We start from the raw sequence: 27,616 nt of genomic DNA, 5'->3' as shown, positions 1-27,616 counted from the left end.
GCAACCTATCTACAGAGAAAGAACTGATAGTATCTGAAAACAGATGGAAACACATTTTAAAGTTTTTTTTTCCTCTTTGACAATTCCTTAATCTCAAGTTTGGGTTTTTTTTTTACTGTTTTCTCTCACAACCTAGCTAACATGGAAATGTTTTCCATGACTACTCATATATAACTTATTTTGAATTGCTTGAGTTCTTGTGGGTGGGGAGTGGGATTGGAGGGAGGAAGAGAAGTTGGAACACAAAGTTTTAAAAACTTGATGTTAAAATTTGTTTCTACATATATTTTGGAAAATAAAATTCTATTTATTTTTTTAAATCATATAAGAGAGATAGGAGAAAAATTGCAGAAAGAAATGAGAGTAATACAAAAGAATTATGAAAAAAAGAATCAACACCTTGGAAAAAGAAAAAAAAATTGCTTAAAAAGTAGAGTTTGTGAAATGGAAAAGAAATACAACAATAAAATGATGAAAACAAGTCCTTAAAAAGTATAACTGGTGGGGCAGCTAGGTGGCACAGTGGATAGAGCACCAGTCCTGGAGTCAGGAGGACCTGAGTTCAAATCTGGCCTCAAACACTTGACACTTACTAGCTGTGTGACCCTGGGCAAGTCACTTAACCCCAGTTGCCTCACGTACACACACACAAAAAAAGAATCCACCATTTGCCTCAGGAGAAAGATCCCAAAATAAAAACTTCAAAGCCAAATTACAGAACTAACAGGTCAAGGAAAAAAAATATTGCAAGTGGCCAGAAAGAAACAATTCAAATGTCAGGGAGCCACGATAAGGATTACACAGAACTTAGTAGATGCAACATTAAAAGATCAGAGGTGATAGAACATGATATTCCTGAAGGCAAAGGAACTAGGGCTACAACCAAGAATCACCTACCACATGAAATCAAGCATAATACTTCAAGGGGAAAAAATGGTCATTCAGCGAAATAGAAGGATTTCAAGCTTTCTTAAGAAGACCAGAATTGAACAATAAAACAATTGATCTCCAATACCAGGACCCAAGAGAAGGTAAACGAAATCAGAAGAGAGGCCACACCTGGCGAGGTGGTAGACAGAAGCAAAACACTGTCAAGGAAGGAAAGGGCTATAGGAGAAAGAGGACAAATAAGAGGAAAAATAGGATGGAGGAAAATACACAGTAAGTAATCATAACTATGAATGTGAATGGGATGAATTCTCCCGTAGAATGGAAATGGATAGCAGAGCAGATCAAAAAAACAGAATCCTTCAATATGTTTTTTACAAGAAATACACTTAAAGCAGAACACTACACACAGAGTAAGGGTAAGGGACTGAAGCAGAATCTACTATTCTTGACCTGAAGTAAAAAAAGAGATAAGGAAGGAAATTACATCTTGCTAAAAGGTACCAAAGACAATGAAGTAACATCAATATTAGAGATATATACACCAAGTGGTATAGCATCCAAATTCTTAAAGAAGTTAAGCGAGTTACAATTTTATGACCAAACAAGAGATAGAGCAATATGAAATGTAAAATGGACGATTTTTATTATATTAAATTTAAAAGCTTTTGCACAAGCAAAACCAATGCAACTAAGATCAGAAGGAAAGCAGAAAGCTCAGAAAGAATCTTTGCAGCAAGTGTCTCTGATAAAGGCCTCATTTCTCAAATATGTAGAGAACTGAGTCAAGTTTTAAGAATACATTTCCCCAATTGATAAATGGTCAAAGGATATGAACAGGCAGTTTTCAGATGAAGAAATCAAAACTATCTAGAGTCATATGAAAAAATGCTCTAAATCATTTTTGATTAGAAAAATGCAAATTAATTCAACTCAGAGGTACTAGCTCACACATATCAGATTGGCTAATATGACCAAAAAAAAAAAAAAGGAAAATGATAAATGCTGGAACGAATGTGGAAAATCGGGACACTAATGCACTGTTTCTTGGAGTTATGAACTGATCTAAGCATTCTGGAGCTAAGCTATAGGACAACCAAATTGTACATACCCTTTGATCCAGCAATACCACTACTAGGTCTATATCCCAAAGAGATCATAAAAAAGGGAAAAGGACCTACATATATAAAATATTCATAGCAGCTCCTTTCATAGTGGCAAAATATTGGAAATTGAGGGGATGCCTATCAATTGGAGAATGGCTGAACAAGCTGTGATAGATGAATATAATGAATATAATGAATATAATGAATATAATCTATTGTGCAATAAGAAATAATGAACAGGTAGATTTCAGAAAAACCTGGAAAGACTTGTACAGAGTGATACATAGTGAAATGAGGAGAACCAGTAAGATTCTTTCCTCTTCTTGATATAAAATCATGATGTGTTTTGTTTTTGGTTTGTTTTTATTTTGGTTTTTCCTTGGGAAGCAGTGTTCTTATCTCCTTTAAAATAATTCTAAAAAATGTTAACACAATCCTTACATTCCCATACTTGACCAGTTCAGAAAAGCAAAAGGAAAGGAAAGATAATTTCAAAAGCTTAGAGTTTCTCAGAGTAGTTAAGAAGGGTGCACATAATTCATTCACACAGACTTTGAGAGTCACACACAAAATAGCCCAACGGCTTAAAAGACAAATGGAAAACACTCAAAGGTATGTGATAGTGGCTTTTGGGAAAGCCTAGTTTGACTTTAAACTATAGATAGCATGACGAAAAGGACATAGAGGTGCTTGATTTTTAACCTTCATCCTGCTTGACTCTCTGCTGAAGTTGGTATTTGAGAAAGCACACACAACAAACATAGGGCTGATAATACAGGATTCTATTCTCAGTTTGGGTTTCTGGCTGTCTCTAGTTACACATATACAAATACTGTGAAAATGGATATCTTGATTTGTTTAAGTTCTCTAATTATTCAGGTAACCAGAGCAACTATATGAGGACTGGCTGTACTGGCTAACATATCAACCTAGATGGACCTGCAGGAAATCTGTAACTCTGAGGCCAATTAAGCTCATATCAGTTTTGGGGCAAAGACTTATCTGACTGTAGGATATGCATGACTATAGATATATCCTGTTTATAGTCTTTTTTGGAGACAACCTTATCTTCACTGATTCCTTTGACTTTGCAATAACCCCCTTTTTTTTTTTTGAGAGAGAGAGAAATCTTATCAAAACATTTCCTAATAAGGGCTTGAACTGAACTGCCTCAGATTTATATATCAAAGGTCACATCCTTGACCCTTGGCATTCCTCACTCCACCCCCTTTCCTTGGGAATGGGACCCACTGACTCATTCCTTTCTAAACCCACCTTTCCTTCCAAAATTCCTTACCCTGTCTTTGTTTAAACTGTATATAAACTCCTACAAACTGTTACCTGGCAATACAGCAATAGGATAGAACCCATAATCATGCTAAATTTTCTTCCCTGCTTAATAATTTCTTTAATTTCACAGGCATTTTTCTTTCTCTGGTTTCCTTTCCTTTTGGGAAAAAAGATGGGGATTTAAATCTCCAGAACTGGCCTTTTCATTTTTTAATTTTCTCCTTTGGGGAAAGAGATCAAAATTCCCTCAAGAGGGTATTTGCCTCTGTTCACAATTCGAACCGCACACTTAACATTCTACAAAGACTGAGAAAAGGCAGCCTCTTCCTTAAAAAAATAATTTAATGTGTATACAAGAATGTCCTTTTTTAGATCAAATTCTGATATTTTCTTTCTTTTTGAGATTCCAGTTGGCCTAATCCTTTAGATTCATCTTCCCTTTTCAATTTTGATTTTTTAAATGTTTTCTTGCAGGGATGAAAACCTAGATTCCTGTTTCCTTCTTAAAATATTCTAACAGCCACTGATTAAAGAAGTCCCATTTAAGGCATTTGATTTTTGGCTTTGCCTAACCAAGGGACATCTTTAAATAGTTAATTTTATCCTTTGCAAAGGATCCTTACCATGGCCAGTGGTTTTTGAGGATCAGATCCTAGAACTTGCAAGTATGCAAACTGCCTTAAGAGGCCAAATAAAGTGGACCCTGAATTGATCTGGCTCAAGGTGTCTTTGTTTGCAGGCAGGTCCCAGGGTGGGGATTTAGTACAACCTAATTGAGAGTAAATGGCCTTGGGGAGTAGGAATGCAAAGGCATCACTAGAATTCTGACATTACAAAAATCGTTCAGAGGGACATTTGATATTAACAATTTTTCTGTCATCCATAAGTTGGGTGGAAAGGTAGCCTAAGGGGAAGGTGAGAGAGAAGAGTCACAGGCTAAAAAAGATGGGAGAAAAGATGACTTCTTCCATACTCTGCAAGCAAGCAAACACACACACACACACACACACACACACACACACACAAAATTTGTTTTTTGTTTTGTTTTGTTTTCTTTAGGTGAAAGAAAATTCTACTTAACTTCCTCCATTTCATGATACTCTTTCCCCTGGACCACAAGCTTCAATGGAAACACATTAACTTTAGATTTACCGTAGAGCATGAGTCAGCTGTGGTGTTTGTCTTTCTTAGAGGAAGGGAAGGTGAGAGAAAAAGAAAAAAAATGAATACTAGTCCTAAGCAAAGTTTAAGGGGGGCTTGCTGAAAAATCTCCACATACCCCAAATAGTTATGACACAGGACTGAAATTCTCACCTTTATAGATGTTTCTCTGGTATAAACCATTGTCTCTAGGAGACTGCAGATAAAATGCCTATCAGTTACCTGGGAAGCTTGCATTAACCCCATTAGCTCACATAATGTAATCAGATTTCTCCTCACCTGGCTGGTGAGATGGTGATGAGTCAGGAGAGTGGTATGTTTTGATAATGGAAGGAAAATAGAATGAAGATTTGGGGGTCCTGAGAGGGAAAACATCACCCAGTAGCCTTGCCACTCTGAAAAGTCTCGAGGCCGCTGAGGAACACATTATCTAGGGTGGAGGCAGAAGAATGCTAGGCGTTCCAAGCTGCATCTACTTGGCAAGTTGATCTTCCTTCAATTGTCCAAGAGGCAGTCAATGAGAAACATGTCCAGAAAGGACTTTTCTCCCTGAGAATTGTTCTTTTGAGCAGATTCTGACAATGATGAGAATTGACTTCCTCTGACCAGGATCCCTGCACTCAGCCTGAGCTGAGAACATCCAATCCTTTCAGAATCCATAGGACTTTTCTTCAGCTCTTTCTATTTCCAGAAGGGGGAATATCACTCACGAAACTGTGCAACATTGCACACTAGGGTCTCAGCAATGTTTCCTATAGTCTCTAGGAGCCTTGCTTTCACAAAAGCCTAAAACCACATCCCTGAATGAGCATAGCTTGTAGGGAGGATTAAAACTTGGTAGTAGGCTGGAGGAAGGGGTAGATGGGGTAGGGGAAGGTGAAAAGGGTTGTGGAGAAACAAAGGAGAAGAGAGAGAGTCAGGCTTTAAATAGCAGCCTGGCAGCCAATGCTGTCATTTTTCCTTATCCGGCAAGGCTTTCAGATTTGCAATTAAAGTCCGGCCTTGGGGAGTGGGAAACATACAACTGTCAGATAAAACTTAGGAGAATAGAATCTTAGAGCTCATAGGAAGCTCAGAGGCCATCTGTTTTGCCCCCAGCTGATCCCATTGGAATCTTTAAACGGAACTAGCATCCCATTCCTGAAGGAGGGGTCAATGGTGATTAGTTCCAGCTGGGAGGCCCAGTGGAAGAGACAAAGAAATTAGCTGTAATGATTCCCCCAGTAATGGAATAACTGGAAAAGAAATGGGAAGCAGGGCTGGAATTGGGAGATAACTTTGGAAGCCAAAAGTTACCAGACTCTAGAAGAGGAAGAACTTGTTACGGAGCCTTCCAGAACTGTTTAGGGAGAGACACTGCCCCAACACAGTAATTATCCTAGGCACTTCTGACCATAGAACAGTTTCTTTTTTTTTTTTAAACATTCTTTTGAGAATAGGTATTGGGTCTTGATCAAAATGGAAGGTAGGGGGGTGCAGCTGGGTGGCTCAATGGATAAAGCACCGGCGCTGGATTCAGGAGGATCTGAGTTCAAATCCAACCTCTGACATTTGACACTTACCCTCATTGCCCTGCAAAAAAAAGACAAAAACAAAATGGAAGGTAGTGTATCATGGTGGAAATAGTGCTCCATTTGGAGCCAGATGATATAGATTCAAATCCTGATAACACCACTTCTTTGTGTAACTTTGGGCAAGTCATATGACTGCATTGGGCCTCAGTTTTCTCATCAGGAAAATGAGGGAGTTGGACCTAATGTCATCTAAGGTTCTTGCTCTAAATTTATGGTTCCATTCCCTGTGAAATTTACCCCTTCCTTTTCTCAACATCCCTTTCAGCTTTCTCCCAAGGCTTCAACAGGGGAAGGATTGTGAAGGCAAGGACATTCTTATTCTAAAGTGGCTTTTCCTCTTTCTCTGCCTATTGACATTCTACTCTGTAAGGGCCAAATTTAGTATGGGGAGAGTTAATCGGGTGACTCACTGTAATATTGGGATTCAGAAAATAATGAGAGTTAAAATGTCTAGGACCACTTGACATAGTATCTCACACCAGTAATTCCTGATAGTGGGGAGACTGAGACTGGTAGATTTTTTGAACTCAGGAGTTCTGATGACTAAAGCCTATGAAGTGTCAACAGTTTATCCAGAACAAATATGGAGAGCTTTCTAGAGAGTGAAGGTACAGGAGTAATGGGAAAGTAGCGTACAATGCCTAAAAAGGGACAAAGCAGTCCAGACTAGAACCCAAGCAGATCAAAGTTCTTATGCTAATTAGTTTGACTGGAACTGTGAGTGGCTGCTGTACTTCTAGCCTGAGAGAAATAGGAAGATCCAGTCTCAAAAAAAAAATCATGGGAATATTCAAAGTGTTATGATAAATTGTATACAGTAGGTGCTTCATAAATGTTTTGCTGAATATAAAAATTTTGTGCTTAAAATTATTGATTCAAGGACAAGGACCATGAATATTCTCCGTAGACTTATACCCAGGTTAGGCATTTCAGCAAACACTGACCATTATTTCAATTATCCTTGCTTGGTATACAGTTTAATTGAAGTAGCACTATTCAAAATACCCAAATAGTGTGAAATACCCCCCCAAAAAAATTCTCCCTTAACACATAATAAAATCATATAATATCAAATGTGTAACAGCATATACCATGGAATATTATCAATATAGAAATCCTTATATTGATTCTTCTTAAACTCTAGGGAATCTACCTCATTACAAAAAGGAATTTCCATATAATACACTGTCTTTTGTACAAAACTTCTCAAAAAAGCATCAAAAGGGGGGGGGAAGCCTAGGGTAGGGGTAGAGCTAAGATGGAAAAGAAAAGGCAAGGACTTGCCTTAGGTCTCCCAAATTCCCCTCCAAATAACTTTAAATTATGCCTTAAAACAAATTCTGGAGCAGCAGAACCTATAGAAGGATGGAATGAAACAAATTTTCTAGCCCAAGACAACTCAGAAGGTAAGTAGGAAAGGACTGTTGCATTCAGGCAAGAGTGGAGCACATCCCAGTGCAGGCTGAGCTTGTACCAGATACACAACAGAAAACTAACAGCAGGCCTTGGGGGCAACTAAATCATCAACAGAAGAGTTTTTAGCTCATAGAGGGTAAGTGGTTTGGACAGCTGGTCAGAAGATTACAAGGGTCCTTTGCTCTCCTTAGATCATAACATATTAGAAGAACTGAAAGCTTACAGACCCACACAACTAGTTCTGAAAATGGCTGCAGAAAAAAAAAAACCTGAAGCTTGGGGTGTTGCCCCTTTTACCCCAAGAGTAGAGCCCAACTTAAATATAAAGCTAAAAGTAAAAAATAAGCTGCGGAAATGAGCAAACAAACAAACGAACAAAAAAGAAACTTACCAAAGAAAGATACCATAGTGACAGGAAAGAGCAAAACACAAATTCAGAAGACAACAGATTTAAAACTGCCACATCCAAAGCCTTAAAGAAAGATGTGAATTGGTATCAGGCTTAAAAAGAATTCCTGAAATAGCTTTAAAATGGTTTTTAGGAATCAAATAAGAGGTGTAGAGGAAGAATCGGATACAGAAATGACAGTGATGCAAGAACATCATGAAAAAAGAGTCAATAGCTTGGTAAAAGAGGCACAAAAATCCCTGAAGAAAATAACAAAGTAAAAAACAAAATAGGCCAAATAGTAAAAGAGGCACAATAATCCAATAAAGAGAAGAATGCTTTAAAAAAGCAGAATTGGTGAAATGGGAGAAGATGTACAAAAATTTATTGAAGAAAAGAATTGTTCAAAATGTAGAATTGGCCAAATAGAAAAGGTGACACAAGAGCTCAATGAAGAAAATAATTATTTAAAAATTTGAATTGATCAAGTAGAAACTAAAGATGCCATAAAAAATCAAGAAATAATCAAACAAAAATTTAAAAATTAATAAAAAAAAGAAAATGTGAAATATCCCATCAGGAAAAATAATTGGAACATAGATCAAGGAAAGATAGTTTAAGAATTATTGGATTACCTGAAAGCCATGCTATAAAAAGTGTCTAGACATCATCTTTCAAAAAATTGTTGAGGAAAACTGCCCTGATATTCTAGAACCAGAGGGTAAAATAGAAATTGAAAGAATCCACCAATCACTTCCTGAGAGAGATCCCAAAATTAAAACCTCCAGGAATATAGTAAAATTCCAGAGTTCTCAGGTCAAGGAGAAAATATTGCAAGCAGACAGAAAAAAACTATTCAAATATTGTGGAGCCGCAGTCAGGTTCACACAAGATTTAGCAGCTTCTACATTAAAGGAGTAGAGGACTTGGAATGTGATAGTCCAGAGAGCAAAGGATTTAATATTACAACAAAGAAATGTATATCCAATGAAACAGAGATCTTTCAAGTATTCCTGATGGAAAGACCAGAGCAGAATAGAAATTTGACTTTCAAATTTAGGACTCAAGAGAACCATAAAAAGGTAAACAGGAAAGAGAAATCATAAGAAAGTCAATAAGGTTAAACTCTTTACTATCCTACATGGGAAGATAAAACATGTAATTCCTAAGAACGTTCTCATTATTAGGGCAGTTAGAAGCAGTATACATAGACAGAGGGCATAGGTGTGAGTGGAGTATAATGGAATAATATTCAAAACATAAAATTAAAGGGTGAGAAAGGGGAATGTACTGGCAGAAGGAGGAAAGGAGAGGTAGAATGGAGTAAATCATCTCAAATAAAAGAGACACAGAAAAACTTTTACAATGGAGGGAAAGATGTGAGAAGGGGGTAGGAGCACTTGAATCTTATTCTCATTGGAATTGGTTCAAATAGGGAATAACATACATACTCAAATGTGTATGGAAATTTATCTTACCGAACAGGAAGGGAAGAAGGGAAGAAGATTGGGGGGGGGGGGGTGCGGCTGAGGCAGGGGTGGGTACTGATACAGGGGAGGTCAGATTGGGAAAGGAAGTAGTCAAAAGCAAAACACTTTTGATAATGGAAAGGGAAAAAGGAGAAAGAGTAGGATAAAAGGGAGGAGTGGGAAAAATAGGATAGAGGGAAATACAGCTAGTAATCATCTTTGAAAAAATATAACAAGTTTTTCTGATAAAGTCTTCAATTCTTAATATATAGAGAATTAAGTCAATTTTTAAAGAACACATGTAATTCACTAATTGCTAAATGGCCAAACAATATGGACTGGCAGTTTTCAAACAAAGTAATCAAAGCTATCTATGTTCATATGGAAACATGCACTAAATCATTATTGATTTGAGAAATGCAAATTAAAACAACTCTGAGGTACTACCTCACACCTATCAGTTTGGCTAATATGACAAAAAAGGAAAATGACATATTCTGAAGGGGATTTGGGAAAATTGAGACACTAATGCATTATTAGTGGAGTTGTGAACTGATCCAATCATTCTACAGAGCAATTTGGAACTATGCCCAAAGAGATATAAAACCCATCGATCTAGCAATATCACTAGTAGTTCTGTATCCCAAAAATATTTTAAAAAATGGAAAAAGTCCTACATGCATAAAAATAATTATAGCATCTCTTTCTCTGGTGGCAAAGAATTGGAAATTGAGAAGATACCCATTAATTGAGGAATGACTGAATGAGCTGTGATATATGATGGTGACTTAATACTGGTGGGCTATAAGAAATCTGGAAAAACTTATGTGAACTGAGCAGAACCAGGAGGACAGTGTGCATAGTAATAATATTGTATTCTCAGTAATATAATAATCCAAGATAATTTCAAAGGATTTATGATGAAAAATAATATCCATCTCCAGAGAAAGAACTGATGAAGCCTTAATGCAGATGGAAGCATGCTTTAAAAAAAAAGCTTTCTTTATTTTTCTTGTTTTATTTTGGTTTTGTCTGTGTTTTCTTTCACAACATGACTAAGATAAAAATGTTTTGTATGATCACCTATTTATAACCTATGTCAAATTGCTTGCCTTCTCAATGAGGGGTGTAAGGGAGAAAATTTGGAACTCAAAGTTTTAAGAAATGATTGTGAGAAAATAGTTTTTACAGGCAATTGGGGAAAAATAAAATATTATTTTTTTAAATCATCAAGAGGAAAGTGACTAGTAGTCCAAAACAATAAAGGGTCTTCTTGTTCGTATACTAAGATCTCTGAGGTTGTTTCTTGTCACATCTCTGAGAGCCTACATTAAAAAAAAAAAACCCTCACTTCTATAGGTTGATTTATGGGAATCCTACACTAATGGGGTCTTGGAAGTAATTTGAGGGCATTGGAGAATATTAAGTAACTCATAAGAAAGGAACTTCTAGCCAGTACCCAGGCCTAGCCAGATGGGTTGGTGGCCTTGGTTGTTCCAGGATGGTCATGATCAAAAGCAAACATCTAACTAACTTAGTCATAATTAGATTGATAGCCTTTCCACAAAATATGCATATGGCATGTGTATTCCCTCCTTCAACTGCCTCGGAGGGATCCTTTGAAGAATGTCTCTGAGCATGTTGTACTGCATGGAGTAACTCTAGAGCATCCAGGAATTTAGTTTTACTGGCAGTAGTTTCAGTCTTGCTGATTGAGCCGAACATCTCTACCTTCATCTCATTTCCCCTCCAGGAATTCCTGAGTTTATTGGTCTATAGTGCTTATTTAACATCTGCTTTGTGACTTCTGTGTTTTTGTTGTTGTTTTTTGCTGTATTATTCTTTAACATTTACCAATGTACACATTAGTCCATGTCACTTCACCTACTCAGATACCTTCATCATCTCCCTATTGCCTATAGACAAACATAAAAATTCCCTCACCAAGTACTTAAGACTTTCTACAATATATAACCTACCCAGACTTATTTCATATTACTCCCCTTCACAGATGCTGCCTTTGACTGAAATTGACAATTAGCTGGGGGGGGGGTTAACTTGGCATGCTCTCTCCCACTTTTGTGCATCTTTAAAAGAAAGTGTTACTTATTTTTTAACATTACCTTTGCACATCTGTGCAAGCCATCCTTTAACCTCAACTTTCATATTTCTTTGGATCAGCTCAGCTCAGCTCAGTAGCCACCTCCTACATAAAACCTTCCCTTTTCTCTGTAGCTGAAAATGTTCCCCTATGCTCATTTTTTTTCCTAGAGCCCTTTCACTCTTTTTGCTCAATCATGCCTTACCTTGTTTTCCTAATCGTTTTTCTTTTTTTTTCTTTAGAATTTTTCCCCAATTACATGTAAAAACAATTTTAACTTCCATTTTATAAATTGTATTCCAAATTCTCTTCCTCTCTCTCCACCCCCCTTTAAGAAGGCAAGCAATTCAATACCTTATCTTGTATAATATAATGTTTATGTCATAGTATCCAAGGCTCTAAGAGAACACGAACTCTTGCAGGGCAGGGATTATCTTTTTTTCCCCTTAAATTTTGTATTCCCAATGCCTAGAACAATTGCCTTGCTCATATTAGGCAGCTAATAAATGCTTGTTGAGATAAATGTATGTTCCGTTTTCTAAGTTATATTGCCAACTCCTAAGAAGGAACATGCCTTATGTTGCTTCCATCTTCCTCACAGCACAGTCAAAGGCCAGGGCTGTCCAACGATTATCCTTTGGTTGGCTGAGTGATTGATAGTTGATGATTATTGTCATTGTTTTGTTTAAGATATATCAAAATCAGGTTTCAAGAGAGGGAGCCAAAAGGGCAGAATTGACTGAAAGTTACCAATGACTTGTTGGAGGCAAAATAATAAATCAGAATCATAAAATGTTAGAGTTGGAAGGGATCTTTAGAACAGAGAGTGAACATAGAATATCATAGTTGGAAGAGACCCTAGAGATATATTGACAGACAAATAGGTAGGTGGATGATAGACAGATAGATAAATGATGGGTGGATAGGAAGATAAATGATGGATGGATGGATGGATGGATGGATAGATGAATGATAGATAAATGATAAGTGGATAACTAGATAATAAAACACTTGTTAAGTCCTATGTGCCCTGCATTGTGCTAAATGGTCAGGGATACAAAAAACAAGATAATAATGTGGTCCCTATTCTCAAGAAGTTTAAATTTTAACATGGGGAGACAATAATACATAAAGAGAAGGTAAAAGGGCTTAGAGAAAGTACTTAGAGAAAGCTGCTGATGTGGATAGTGAAGATAGAAGGAAATGAGCATCATGGCTGAGAGTTATGATGATGTGCCAGTTCCATCTGATCTGATTCCTTCATTTTACAGAAGAGGCTCAGAGAGGGCAATGATTGCATAGGGTCACAGGGCTAATTTACATCAGAGTTATGCCTAGAAGTCTCCTGACACTCTAAAAAGGGATCTTCCCACTGTACCTCACCATTCTCCTGAAGCTCCAAATTTCCTACCTTCACAGTTTGCCTTCCCTTCTCAGAGCCCCATGTTCTCCCTCCCCCAATTACTTTGTTCTTCTTCCTCATCTGAGGCTCTGCTTCTTCCTATGTAAGTTCATTGAATATAAGGATCATATTTTTTGCCTTTCCTCGTATTCCCAGTGCTATGAACAAAAGATTTGGCATAGAGTAAGCACTTAATGCTTGTCAACTAACTAACTAACTAACTAACTAACTAACTAACTAACTAACTAACTAACTAACTAACTAACATAAAAAGACAGGGAACAGTGTACAATGCAAGGGCACTGGCTCAGTCAGAAGACCTGGGTTCAAATCCCCTCTTTTATACCTACTGTTATATGACCTTGGGCAAGTAACTTAACCTCTCTGGGTCTTCTTCATCTATAAAATGAAGTAATTGTACTAGATGGTATCTGAAGTTCCTCCTATCTCTAAATCTGAAGCCATAAATGGCTTGAGTATATGACTTCTAAGATGTTTTCCAGCTTTTACATACTTATTATGGTTTCCTAGGCTCCAGGTCATTTCTTCCCCTATCAAAATATCTGGATCAATTCCAAGGAAACAAACAAACAAACAAATAATGATGTAATTAATAATGAGCCTTCCAGGGTATGTGTGGGTAGTGGGGTCCTCTGGACAATCCCGTGTGCAGATGACATTGTTCTATTTCCTTAAGCCCAAGAACATCAAAGATTTTCCTGGACAAGATCTGTAGCCACTTAAAAGGAATATGGTTTGTCCATCCACACAAGAAAGACCAAGGGGATGAAGAATGTCTATTGCCCATTTTCAACATGCATTTCCATGTACAGCTTATAGAACTAGTTCATCAGTATGTATATCTGGAACAGAAGGTACAGATGGACAATAAACTGGGTTCAAATTGAATAAGAGGAGTAGAGTAGGTCAGATTGACTTTTAGAAATTGCAGGCCAAATCCCAAGCATCCCATTACAACAGACTCATATTTTTAATAACACCATTCTCCCAATGATCTGTATGGCAGGAAGACATGGAATACACTGACCTCCAAAGAATTAAAAATTAATATTTTGCCAAGAGCAATGGAAAAACCCACAGTGGACATGAACAGGCTGCAATATGAAACACTCATAAATAATTCAGAAGAACAGGAATAAAATGTGCCATGGAGGAATTGTTGAGGTGGGGGGAGATGGGCTGGTTCTGTGATGAGAGTGAGGGATAACAGGTAAAGAGCCAGAATACTTCCCTATTAGCTCCATAATATCAGGAGATATCAAAACAGGCCTCCAGCACATTGAGCACCTCTGTGTGGTAAACATAGGGGAGGGTATAGACAAGAGTCAACACAGCATGGGTAGGCATGGTTTTCCATCTGTAACTCTGGGAGGAACTAACCAATGAGATCAAACATGCATTTGAACATTTGTGTTATAAGAGGGGACAGGAACAAGCACTTGTGAAGCACTTATGTGCCATACACTAGGCAGCTAGGTGGCGCCATAGTGCACAGATCACCGGGCATGGAAGCAGGAAGACTCATTTTCTTGAGTTCAAATCCAGTCTCAGATATCTACCAGCTGGGTGACCCTAGGCAAGTCACTTTATCCTGTTTGCCTCAGTTTCCTTATATGTAAAATGAACTGTAGAAGGAAATGGCCAACCATTCTAGTATCTTTGCCAAGAAAAATGGGGTTATAGTCAGATATAACCAAAACAACTGAACAATAAAATGTGCCGTGCACTTATGTTAAGAGCTTTATTAATATTATCTAATCTGATCCTCACAACAACCTTGTGAGGTAGGTGCTATTATTGTCCCCATTTTATAGGTGAGAAAACTGAGGCAGCCAGAGGTTAAGTGACTTGTCCAGAGTCACAGAGCTAGTAAGTGTCTGAAGCAAGATTTGAACTCCAGGTCCAGTGCTCTATCCATTGTACCACCTACTTGTTTTCTGGTATTTTCTCTGGGGCTTTCTGGAGAGACTGTCAGCCCAAAGGAATGACTCTGCTATCCAGAAATTCAGGCACTGTCGGAAGGATATTTTATTTAGTGAGGCCTTTTTTTGTGTCTCACACCGTCCATCCCTTGGTCAATGGGCATTTATGAAGTTCCTGTTGTGTTTGAGGCACTATGTTAAGTGCTGGTCACACAGAGACCAAACGGTCCCTTTTTTCCAAGGAGCTGCCATTTTATTTGGAGAATATCATATACATACTTAAGTAAATACAAAATGTATACCCAGCAAAATCAGTGTAGAAAGTCTCACTTCAGTGGAGCTTGGAGGAGACATTAGCTTGTGCAGACATGGGAGAAGGAATGGAGTACACAGGGAAAGTCATGTGTAAGAAGGCTGGAGACACAGGTTGGGACCAGACTGAGAAAGGTTTTAAGGACTCAATGGGGACCTTTGTGTTTTGTCCTTGAATAGGAAGCCACTGGGACTTCTTGAGCAGGGATAGATGTGTGCAGATAGGTTGAAAAGGGAGACACAGAACAGGATTCTATTTTATTTTATTTTTGTGGGGCAATGAGGGTTAAGTGACTTGCCCACGGTCATACAGCTAATAAGTGTCAAGTGTCTGAGGCCAGATTTGAACTCAGCTCCTCCTGAATCCAGGGCTGGTGCTCTATCCACTGAGCCACCTGGCTGCCCCCCAAAACAGAATTATGGGGTGATGTCAATAGTTGAGCCTAGTTAATGTTAGCTGACGGGAGAGAATCTCAGCTTTCCCACCTGTGTGACTTTAGTCATTTGATATGTCTGGGCCTGGGTGTATTCATCTGTAGAATGAAGTTTAGATGGTTCTCCAGTTCCAAATCCATGAACCGAGGGTTCTGAAAGGGAACACTGACTTTGGAGCCGGACGACTTTCGTACAAATTCAGACTCTGCTACTAAATACCTGGGTAGTTTCTTTGCAAATCACCCCCCCCTTTAGGCCTCAGTTTCCTCTTCTGTAAAATTAGGAAGTTGAATTAGGATCTCTTCCATTACTAAACATCCATGCTAAAAAATCACTCTCCATGACAAGTTCAATCTTCATCAAGACTTATTAAAAATTTCAAACTGGGGCCAGAGTGAATAAAGACTATCAAGAGGCAAAATGGTGAAACTCCCAATTTTCACTTCAACTTCAGTATTGATGTAAAAAGTAGCACCTTTTCCAGTCTGGCAATAGACTGTCTGGCAGAATTCAGCAGCCAGAGGTGAACTCACCAGTCATTTCCCAAGCCATAAGCCTTGCTGCTAGATACAACACTGAAATTCAGAATATATGGTACTCAGGGCTTGAGAGGGATATTTGTTCAGCAACCCTTGTATTCCTCATTGACCAATCAACAAATGAGTGATCAGAGAGAGGTTAACAGGACAGTTTGATCCTTTGTCATAGGAAGTTTCTAGTAACCACTGAAAAGGAAGAGATTAGAAAGTCAGGTAGACCTGCTCATGGACTTGTCAGAAGTCCCTTATGACCCCTCTGGGCCTCAGTTTTCTCATCTATAGTAGCTAGTTACCATTTACATAGTGCTTCAAAGTTTGCTGAGAGCTGCACATGTTATCTCATCTGATCTTCACAACAACTCTATGAGATAAGTTCTATTACTATTCCCATTCTATAGATGAGGAAACTGAGTCTGATTTGAAGTCAAGTGACTTGCCCAAGGTAACTTAGCTAGTAAATTACTGAAGCAATATTTGAGCTCATCTTCCCAAGTCCAGCTTAATATTCATTCTACCACCTGTCAAAGAGAAATCATTCTTTTTCTACCTTTTTATTCAGGTATCTAAAATAATGCATGCAAAAGTACGTTGTAAAGGTTAAATTTGTAAAATGTTCATAATTGTAAGCACAATTGTAGAAAGTTAGCATCATTTCATCTTTTTATCTATTGGGAGGAATATTATTTAAAGTTGAAAAGTTAGTTTAATAATTAATATAATTCATTTGTAGGCCACAGGGATATGATTCCCTTCTTCCATCCCCTATCCTCCCTACTATTAAATAAACAACTCTCATTTATATCCCTCACTGGGGAAAACAAAACAACACACCATGATTTCACATTTATTCTCTTTGAACCTTACAATAATAGCTGTGAGGTAGTTCTGGAATTATCATCTCCATTTTTCAGATGAGGAGATTGAGGCCCAGAATGGTTATAACTTGCCCCAAATCACATAGAAAGCTGTGAGCTGAGAAGGAGGAAACCTCCTAGGACAAAGGTCAAACTTTTCTATTAACCTCTCTCTGGATCTGAGATTGGAACTCTGGTCATCTCCTCCTAGTCTTACACAGCCTGCTGCCTTGGGTAGTCCAACATTCTGGTGGAAAATGTCTTGGGTCAAGTTAGGTAGGCCTCAGTTTCATCTCAGATGCTTTGTAGGAATAATTGTACCCTTTTCCCGCGTGTCAGTTTATTCCATAGGGAAAGCTCTTATGGTGACCCCTGAGGTACAAGCCATTCAGGTTAGAGAGATAGCAGTTTCCGTACCACCAGGCTGCCCTATAGTCACGAGCACAGTTTCCTTCACGACGGTCATTATCTCGATCTTTAGTTGAAAAGGGATGGTTGTTATGATATGTCAGTGAGTCACCTACAAAAGGAATGATTTAGACCAAGTTAATCTCCTTAGCCTGGCATTACAAGGTCCTCCACAAATGAGACCCACTCTTTCTTGCTTCATCTTACACTGTTCCCTTAAGCCACAGAACTATGTTAGGTCTCAGTTTCCATCTATGTAATTAATTAATAGTTTAAGCTTGAAGTTGTCTAACATTTTAAGTTTAGGTCTGAGAACTTAAGACAAGTTTAAGTTGGACATTTTAAGTTTTAAAGGTTCCTTCTAGTTCTGAAATTCTGTGTTCTAAGGTCCTTTCCAGCTTTCATATCTTATCAGATGATATCTCTGCTTCAGCCTGTCTCCTCATTCTCCTTCTTTGCTTTTTGTCCCATCTCATGCATCCTTGCATGACCAAGACCCCATTGTGATCCACCTGCATCACCTTCCACAAAGTCTCCTAGGATTAGCCTGTAGTTTTCATCTTCTGCTGCAATCTGGAATGACCTGTACTTGGCAAAGGAGTGGTTGCCATCAAAGTCAATAAGATCTACCTGTAACATGAAGGTTTCTATGAGAGAAGGATTTGAAAAGATTTTGACCAGACTTTTCTCAAACCACAAGTCTGGCTGGTAGCTCCAGGAGTGAAATTCTGTATACAGTGGCTTGTGACTTGTGGTCAGTGGTTCCCATATTCCTTATTGTCACTCAATTATGATCCCATTTAGGATTTTCTTGGTGAAGATACTGGAACAGTTTGTCAGTTCCTTTTCCTGCTCATTTTATAAATGAAGAAACTGAGGCAAACAGGGTTAAGTGACTTGCCTAGGGTCACACAGTTAGTAAGTGTCTGAGGCCAGATTTGAACTCAGGAAGATGAGTCTTCCTGACTCCAGACCCCGTGCTTTGTGCACTATAGTGCCACCTAGTAGCCCACCATTCCTTATTGAAACAAGAAACAAATGGCTGCTCAGAGGAGGTTAACAGGAAAGTTTGACCCTTATCAAGGGAGGTTTCTGGCAACCAGTAGAAAGGAACAGATCTGAATGTCAGGTGGCCCCGGGCATGAACTAGACAAGTCACTTTTGGACCCCTTGGGCCTTGGTTTTCTCAACAATAATGACTAGTTTGCAAAGCAATGGATATATTATGTCATTGATCCTCACAACAATTATCACCATGTGGTTGGATGAGTTGGTGAGCTGGATATCAAGAGTGCCACGGGATTGGCGAGGGGAGATCTGAACAGGAAGGGGATTCTAGTAATACACTTACTAGCTCTATCTATGTCTCCCACGGAGTCTGGGTGTTGTTCCCCAGCCATAAGGATTATCTTTACCCTCCACCACAGAAGAATGGCTGCATTTGGAGGTGAAAGTTACCAAGAAGGTCTTCACCACCAAGATATTTTCACAGTGCCCTAAACCTAATGACTGAAAATTCACTGTTCCAGCTTCATGCCCTGGGGTTAAGCAATATCCTTGCCTGGGCCCTCTTTAAAATAGGATCATTTCCCTGAAAGATTACTGTGTGAAGTCACTGACATCTCAGTGTGAGTCACTTTATCAGACTTCTCTTTGATTGGAGGAGCTAGGAAAGCTCAGGACCCTGGGTGCCTTTAGGGATAAAAGGAGAGAAAAGGGTAGAGGGGAAGGCAGGACTACATCCCAATAATTCACATTCATATAGTGCTTTAAGGTTCATAAAATACTTTCCTCACAATAGCAAATCGATATTTGTTAATTGAATAACTCCCCCTCACTCCCATGTTTTACTGATGAGGGAACTAAAGTACAAAGAAGTAAGTGATCTGCTTGGGATTATGCAAGTAATAAATGCCAGAGACAGAACTTGAAAGTAGACCTTCTGATTCTTTCTATTTCCACTGGACTGTGATCCTTGAGAATAGAGACTGTGTTTCTTTCTTTGCATCCTCGGAAATTAGTACAGTAAGGGGCAGCTAGGTGGCACAGTGGAAAAAAAGCACTGGCCTTGGATTCAGGAGAACCTGAGTTCAAATGTGGCCTTAGACACTTACTAGCTGTGTGACCCTGGACAAGTCACTTAACCCTCATTGCCTTGAAAAAAAAGGAAAGAAAGAAAGAAAAGAAATTAGCACAGTGCCTGGAATATCTGGTGTTGTTATTTAGTTGTTTCCAGTCCTTTCTGACTCTTTTTTTAATTTAATTTTTTTAATGGGGCAATGAGGGTTAAGTGACTTGCCCAGGGTCACACAGCTAATAAGTGTCAAGTGTCTGAGGCCAGATTTGAACTCAGGTCCTCCTGACTCCATGGCCAGTGTTCTATCCCCTGAGCCACCTAGTTGCCCCCTTTCTGACTCTTCTTGACCCCTTTTGGTTCACTTGGCAAAGATACTAAATTGGTTTGCCATTTCTTTTTGCAGCTCATTTTACAGATGAGGAAACTGAGGCAAACTGGGTTAAGTGACTTGCCTAGTGTCATACAACTACCAAGGGTCTGAGGCCAGATTTGAACTCAGGTCTTCTTGAGTCTGGGCCTGAGACAATCCACTGTGCCACTTAGCTGCCCACCTGGTATATAGCAGGTGCTTAATAAATCCTTATTAACTTGATTTCTATTATACCATTGCTTTCAGGTTTGTGGCCCTGTATTTTCCCCTTCTAGAGTATCTGCCTTGTGTTGGCATTCTCCAAGGTCCAACTGACAAATATTACAGGGCAGGGTTGTGTGTGTGTGTGTGTGTGTGTGTGTGTGTGTGTGTGTGTGTGGTGGAGAAGGGAGGCAGAGTGCCCAGGAGGGTGGTGTTTGTTTGTTTCAGAGAAGGAAAAGCAAGATGGGGATTATTTGGGGCCCCAGCGGAACCTGCAACAGGGCCGGTAGTGATGGGAGGTGGGGGAAGGCCTGAGTCAGTCCTCCTTCAGGTCCTCACCTTGAGCTGTTAGTAAATGAAGGTTATCATTTCCCATCCAGAAATCCCCTAGTTGACTGCCAAAGCCTCTCTTGTATGTAGCCCAGTCCTGAAAGAAATCCACAGAGCCATCTATCCTTCTCTGGAAAACCTGTAGGGGAATGAGTGTCACAGTCGGAAATCATCTCATGTCACTCCTAGAAGGGCCTTGGAGATCATGCAATCCAACTTTTCAGTTTTATAGATGATGAAGAAACTCAGTTCTAGAGAAGGCAAGGGAATTTTCCAAGGTCACACAGTCGGTGGCAGAACCAGAACTTGACCTTGGTTCCTCAAGCAGGGCCCTTTCCACAGGGTCACTGCTGATCAGCAATGAGCTTTGATACTCACAATCCAACCCCCGCCGTCGGTGTCCATGTCACAGAACACAGCCAGAGGCTTACTGGGAGAGAGGAAGACAGTGTACCAGCCACTCAGGGTGTTCCCTTTACTGAACAGCTCTTGGCAGTCTCTGCTTCCTGGGAAAGAGATAGGAGAAATCCAAACCAGCAGAGGGTGGATGCTTATTTGTGAGAGCAAATTAGACCTCTCATGTCCCTGGATAATGGAAGAATTGGATACAGAGTCCTCATGGCTCAATTCTTCTGTAAACTGTTCAAGTTCAAGTTGCTTTATCACTTCCAAGAACATTCTTAATATTCATTATATTTAACTTTTAATGCCTATGGACCAGATCATAATAGATCTCATCTGTGAAGAGAGCCCTTGATAAAGAAACTCAAGCTATGCTGATCTGTAACTACTCCAAAAATCACATGGCCTTAGATAATTCCCTGGGACATTAAGAAATGATGGGACTTAGGGGCAGCTAGGTGGCACAGTGGATAGAGCACCAGCCCTGGAGTCAGGAGTACCTGAGTTCAAATCCGGCCTCAGACACTTAACACTTACTAGCTGTGTGACCCTGGGCAAGTCACTTAACCCCAGTTGCCTCACTAAAAAAAAAAAAAAAGTGATGGGACTTCTCCAGGGTTACAAATCCAGTATGTATCAGAGGCAAGGCTTGAACCCAGGTCTTCTTGGTTTCATTTACTATACCACACTGCCTCTCATCAACACCTATATCTTGCCTTATGTTGTCCTGCCTAATCATTTTTTGTTTTGTTTTACTTCGTTTTAATTTTGGTGTTGCATATGTCATCTCCTTTCTCCAAGAGAAGTAAAGGCTGTTTCAACAGTCTTAGTTTATGCCTAGCTTAGCTGGGCTTAAAACTGCACCTAGAATTTTGGGACACCCTGTACAAGCTGTTGATGAGGGTATAGATGAGGAGAGGAAACTCAGCACCTGGGAAGCCAAAACTGACAAGGACCTGTATTCAATAAAGTTTCAAGTGCACCTTTGACTGAGCCCTCCCATCAGCTCAGGGCCCCAGCTTTCTTTTTTTTTCTTCAGGAAAATGAGGGTTAAGTGACTTGCCTAGGGAGACACAGCTAGTAAGTGTCAAGCATCTGAGGCCAGTTTTGAACTTAGGTCCTCTTGAATGCAGGACCCATGCTTTATCCACTTCACCACCTTGCTGCCCCCAGGGCCCCATCTTTCAATACCAAACCATGGTCCAAAGTTAGATGGCTTACTAGGAGAATCAAGAAAATTCACCTGTCTTGCATAGGTCAGTTCCTTCATCAACTCCTGTATATAGGAAGAAAACCAAATTAGGTGGTTGAACATCAAGACACATACACATCTACCCTCAGGTTCTGCTGACATGTATACTAATAACTCATATTTCAATACCGCTTTAAGGTTCACACACACACAAATGTGAGGGGGGGTGTATAAGTATGCTACTGCCATCAACACTGCTTTGAGTCTAAGAAATGGAATTTAGGGGAAGTTTTCTGACTCATAGCAGCAATTGACTTTTTAAGAATGAGCAGTCCAATGAATGGAGCCCCAGGAGGCTGTTCTTCTTTCAGCTGGGTATCTATGTTATATCCATGGCATTCTTTGATTTCCTTTTAATTACGTACCTTTGGAACACATCGGTCCTGCCTTCCCAGGAATCCCAGGCGGGCCTCTCTCCCCCGTAGATACCAATGAGATGGGAATGGTGATAATAAACTCTGACATTTAACTTGAAATTCACCAACTCCCCTTCCCCCCACTGAAGTCTACATACTTCCTAGATTATAGGATTATAGAGCTAAAAAGGGACTGCGGAAGCCATCTAGTACAACTCTACTCTTCTTATCTTACAGGTAAGGGAAATGAAGCCCTGTGATGGATAAATTAAAATAACTGAGGAAACAGAATCCAAGCTATATGATTTATTAGCAAAACAGGCATAATAAATAGGTCAATGGACTCCTCCATCCATCCAAAAACCCTGAATACAGAGTGAGACAGATTTTTATGTATTAAAAACAATTCACCAAATGAGACCAATTAATTAAAAGAAAGCAATTAACAGCATACAAGCCAGGATACAGAATTAGGTAATTTGATTTCTTTCTTTCTTTTTTTTTGGCAGGGCAATGAGGGTTAAGTGACTTGCCCAGGGTCACACAGCTAGTTAGGTGTCAAGTGTCTAAGGCTAGATTTGAACTCAGGTCCTCCTGAATTCAAGGCCAGTGCTTTATCCACTGCGTCACCCAACTGCCCCTGGTAATCTGATTTCTAATTGGAGGACAGGTTGAAGGCTTTCCAAGTTGGGAGGGGGGTGAACAGGTTTTGAAGTCTTTTCTTTCTCAGAATTGAGAGATGCTGATTAATGTATCCACCTGCATTTATGAAACAATAGATGGCTTGTGCCATCTAGTTCCCCATGGGTGATTTGAAGAAAAACAACAAGATGGAAGAAAATACATGTGGCAGCACAAGATGGAGTCAGTGTTCATCAGATAGAATCTAATCAGCTCTCTCAATTCCCTCACCAAACCAACTCCATTTTGTAACTGCTCTTTCATCAACCTGGAGGGAGTTAAATCACTAACCCAGAGTCATCCAGGTAATAGTCAGGATTTGGCCTCAGGTCCTCAAACTCCAAAGCCAGCATTTTTTCACGCTGTGATATGGCCACATCTTGTCAAACATTATGTTTTCCAGTCTACCCTAACCTCTCCCCACTTCCTGAAACTCCTATTGCACATATTGTCTAAGAGTCTGGACCAACTTTAATTGTTTCAGCACTGGATTTTTGCCCTAGAAAACCTAGATTCAAATCCTTGTGCTTCTATTTACTCTCTGTATGGTTTGGGGAAAGACATTGGTAGCTTTCTGCATGTCAGTTGGTTCATTTATTTTCTGACCAAACTTATGATTGTGCTGGGGTAGGGAACTTCACATAAGGAAACTCCTTCTACCAAAGCATTTCTGCAGCTACCCTGGCAATTTGTAGTGTTAAAGAGTTCCCTGAAGACACGAGATTAAGTGACTTGCTCAGAGTTACAGAGCAGGTACCAGTGTCAGAAGCAGGATCTGAACCCAGAGCTTCCTGACTTTGAGATGGCTTTTCTTTGTATTAGGTCACATTACCATAAACTGGGGTAAAACACTCACATGATCTACCTCACAAAGTTGTAAGGATTGAGGATGATCATGTATATAAAGATTCTGTATACTGTAAAATATTTTTTGAATGCCAGCTATTACTACCACTACAACCCTATCTCTTCTCCCTCACTACTATTACTACTAGTAGTTTTACTATTATTATTATGATTCATACCACTATTATTATTATGATTATTTCTAGTATTATAATTACTACTACTATTGTGATTCCTAATACTATTGCTACTTCTGCTAATATTACTAGTATGATTACTACTATTACTAGGGCTACTACCACCATTATTATTACCACTAGTATCACTATTACAAGTACCACTACCATTCCTACTATTGTTACTATTATTACTACTACTATTATTAGTCCTACTCCTAGTACTAGTACTGCTATTATTGCTACTACTCCTATTGCCACTACCAATACTAATATTACTACCAGCACCATTACTACTACTGTTACTATTATACTGTTACTATTATGATTCTTACTACTAGTACTATTACTGCTACTATAAAACTACCATAACTACCACCACCACTAATAATAATATTAGTTCAAATTAGCACCCAGATTTCTGGATTAATAAAATAAACTATGAATTCATAATCTAAGCCATGTACTCAATCATATGGTCCTTTCAAGGTATTTTATTTTCTCTCAAGACCAGTGACATTTTTTTTTATCCTGAGAACTCCATTATTTGCTCTAAACAGCATTCCAAGAGCCATAGTGTGTAGTCTGAGAAACACAGATTGCAATTAATTATGTTGATGTTTATGATTGTTAGGAAAGCTGCATAATGTAGTGGATGACCTTAGAGTCAGGAGGATCTGGCCTCAAGTCCAGTCATTTAAGTCTCAGAGCCTCAGGCAAGATACTAGATACTTGCAATCAACTTTGATTTTTGGATGGGGGTTGAGAAGATGGGAAGACACAGTATTTGGGGATCTGAAACTTGCCTAGTAAAGAGCCATAGAATCCCCACCCCACACATACACACACACACACAAACAAAAAACACTGGGTGCAAATGACTGACAAAAACACAGGTTCTTGATGTGTCAACATGTTAGAATTTTTTTTTTTAAGTGAGGCAATTGGGGTTAAGTGACTTGCCCAGGGTCACACAGCTAGTAAGTGTTAACTGTCTGAGGCCATATTTGAACTCAGGTACTCCTGACTCCAGGGCCAGTGCTCTATCCACTGTGCCACCTAGCTGCCCCAACATGTTAGAATTATTAGTGGTAATTATCATATTTGTCAAAATGGTGGTGAAGTATTTGCATTTGTAATCTATCAACAAACAGAGTATTTAATACACATCCAGCTCTGAGCATAGTGGTATGAGGGAGGCAAAGATGAATGGCCCCCATCCCCTCCTCAATCTTTCCATGCATAAGAGAGGGAAGATGATGCTAAGAATTACCATTAACATAGTAAGATCAGTGAGGATTCTGAGTTCAGACAAGTGAGAGGTATCACATTCGGGTGGGAGTCTTGGCAAAGCCCAATATTTAAAGTGAGACAATGGTCATTTGGGGGAGATAGGGCAGGTATTGTCACATTTGACAAGGAAACTGAAGTTAAAAGAAATTAAATGAATTCCTAATATTCCCACAGTAGGTCAGAAGTAGAGCCAAGACTATTATATATATATATATATATATATATATATATATATATATATATATATATATCTTTTGACTATGTATGCTAAAGTATGAACTTGTGAATTAAGCATAGTCCCTCTAAAACTTACTTATTTTCTAAAAGGATTTTCCAAAGATACTTATTTACTCTAGATAATATGCCAAGAGCCACAGCTTATAGCCTATGAACCTCAGTTTTCCCAACTTTATATTATATGGCAAGTGATTCACTGTTCTGTGACCAGTTCCAACCCATTATCAACCAAATACTGTGGACCCACAGCATATGGGTACATACCTCTCTTTCCATCAGAGCCAGCTTCTCCTTTGGGACCAGGGGGTCCAGGAAGGCCTGGACAGCCTTGGAATAGAGCAATTTTGTCAGACTCCCCAAGACCCACAATCTTTACACCTGAAGAATGTGAAAGACACACACACACACACACACACAGACACCATTGAGTATCATATTTCCTATATTGTATTTTCTATAGAAACCAGAAGGCAATTATCAGAAGGGACCCAAAGTCAAAGCTTATCTTCATAAGTTGGACTTGGATAACTGGGGGGAATTTCTTCTCATGATGTTAAGTAAAAGAAGATGAAAACTTATTCTTAACATAGAGAAATTTGAAAGTATAGAGACAATGTTTTTTAAAGAATTAGTTTTACTCTTGGTCGGAGCTGTCTGATTATCACTACCCAGAGTATAGGTAATCCCTGCCAAAATGACCCTAAGCAAGTTGAAGGGATGAGAGGAAAGAGGAAAAATTAGAATGGATACTAACACATAGAAATTTTTGTAATTAGATGAAAGGAGATTTACCATGGGAGGGGCTTTAGAGATAATCTATTAGGGGGCACAGTGGATAGAGTGCCAGCCAGAAGTAGGAAGAATTATATTCCTTAGTTCAAAGGCTGCCTGACACTTACTAGCTGTGTGACCCTGGGTAAATCACTTAACCTTGTTTGCCTCAGTTTCTTCATCTGTAAAAATGAGCTTTTGAAGGAAATGGTAAACCACTCTAGTATCTTTGCCAAGAAAACCCCAAATGGGGTAACAAAGAACTCGACATGATTGAAAACAACAGGGTTATGAAATAATCTTTTTTGAAGAACCATGAGGAGAGGAGACTTTGTCAGGATTCCCAAGATATCTAATCTTCACTTCTACATGCAAAAAAAAAATTTTTTTTGGTGTGGCAATTGGGGTTAAGTGACTTGCCCAAGGTCACACAGCTAGTAAGTATCAAGTGTCTGAGGCCGGATTTGAACTCAGGTCCTCCTGATTCCAGGGCCGTTGCTCTATTCCCTGTACCACGTAGTTGCCCCCTGAAAAAGAATTTCAAAGAGAGGATGTTCAAGTAGGACATCATGGTATAAGAGGAGATATGGTATATTGTATTAACCTACAATCAGTCTGAAAAAAACCCAATTCAAATCATACCTCTGACATGACCATGGGGAAGTCATTTAACCTCTCTGAGGCCCAATTCCTCATCTATAAAATGGGATGATGATAATAATAATACTCAAAGTCTTTCTAACCATTGCAACATCCATCTGCATATAGAAGTTCTGGGAAGAAAGAGAAGGGGTAAGAGGTCAGTGGAGAGGAGAGATCCCCTTTTTTTTGGAGAACACAAGGCTATAGAAGAGAAATGGGAAAGAGCAGAGGACTACTGAGAAGAATGGGTCTCCATGTTCCTTAGGACTAGATTCAAGAAGGAATATTTGGTCTAGAGCTTAGAGCTATCTCTAGGAATCTCACTCACCTGGACACTGGCCGACCTCCTGAGCAGTGGAGGTCATGAGGGACAGGCATGCCACGAGCCAGGAAACCCTGCGCATGGCTTGAATAGGCTCTTCAGCCTCAAGGTTCCAATCACTTCTTGGTCCCTCTGTCTTTGGCTACTAGAGGCTGCCAGATCTTATAAAGGCATTGGAAAGCCAAGCCTCATCCCACCTCCCTTCTTGTTTCTCTTCTTCCTAGGATGAACGGTTTGCTTTGGCCCCCTGGTAAAGAATCCATAATCTGAAAGAATGTTCTGCTCTAATTAGATCCTTCAGAATTTCCTGCTTCCTAGGAACTCTTTTCTTTTTCTTTTTTTTTCTGGACCTGTTATTTCCTAATGGGTGACTG

General features: G+C 39.2%; 1 protein-coding gene across 1 annotated transcript; it reads right to left on the bottom strand.

The window, feature by feature from the left end:
* Window positions 1–17,213: 17,213 nt before the first annotated feature.
* LOC122743400 (ficolin-2-like) lies at window positions 17,214–27,324 on the bottom strand. Its single transcript, XM_043988335.1, has 8 exons — window positions 27,249–27,324; window positions 25,774–25,885; window positions 22,284–22,339; window positions 21,910–21,942; window positions 20,643–20,770; window positions 20,274–20,403; window positions 17,799–17,933; window positions 17,214–17,398 (listed from the first exon to the last, which is right to left on the bottom strand). The coding sequence occupies exons 1-8, from the start codon at window positions 27,322–27,324 to the stop codon at window positions 17,214–17,216; spliced, it is 855 nt and encodes a 284-aa protein (XP_043844270.1).
* Window positions 27,325–27,616: the final 292 nt, after the last annotated feature.

Source organism: Dromiciops gliroides, chromosome 2 (assembly GCF_019393635.1).
Source record: "Dromiciops gliroides isolate mDroGli1 chromosome 2, mDroGli1.pri, whole genome shotgun sequence".
Classification (NCBI taxonomy): Eukaryota; Metazoa; Chordata; class Mammalia; order Microbiotheria; family Microbiotheriidae; genus Dromiciops; species Dromiciops gliroides.
Note: the sequence above shows the minus strand (reverse complement) of the source record. Positions and strands in the feature narration are given on the sequence as shown.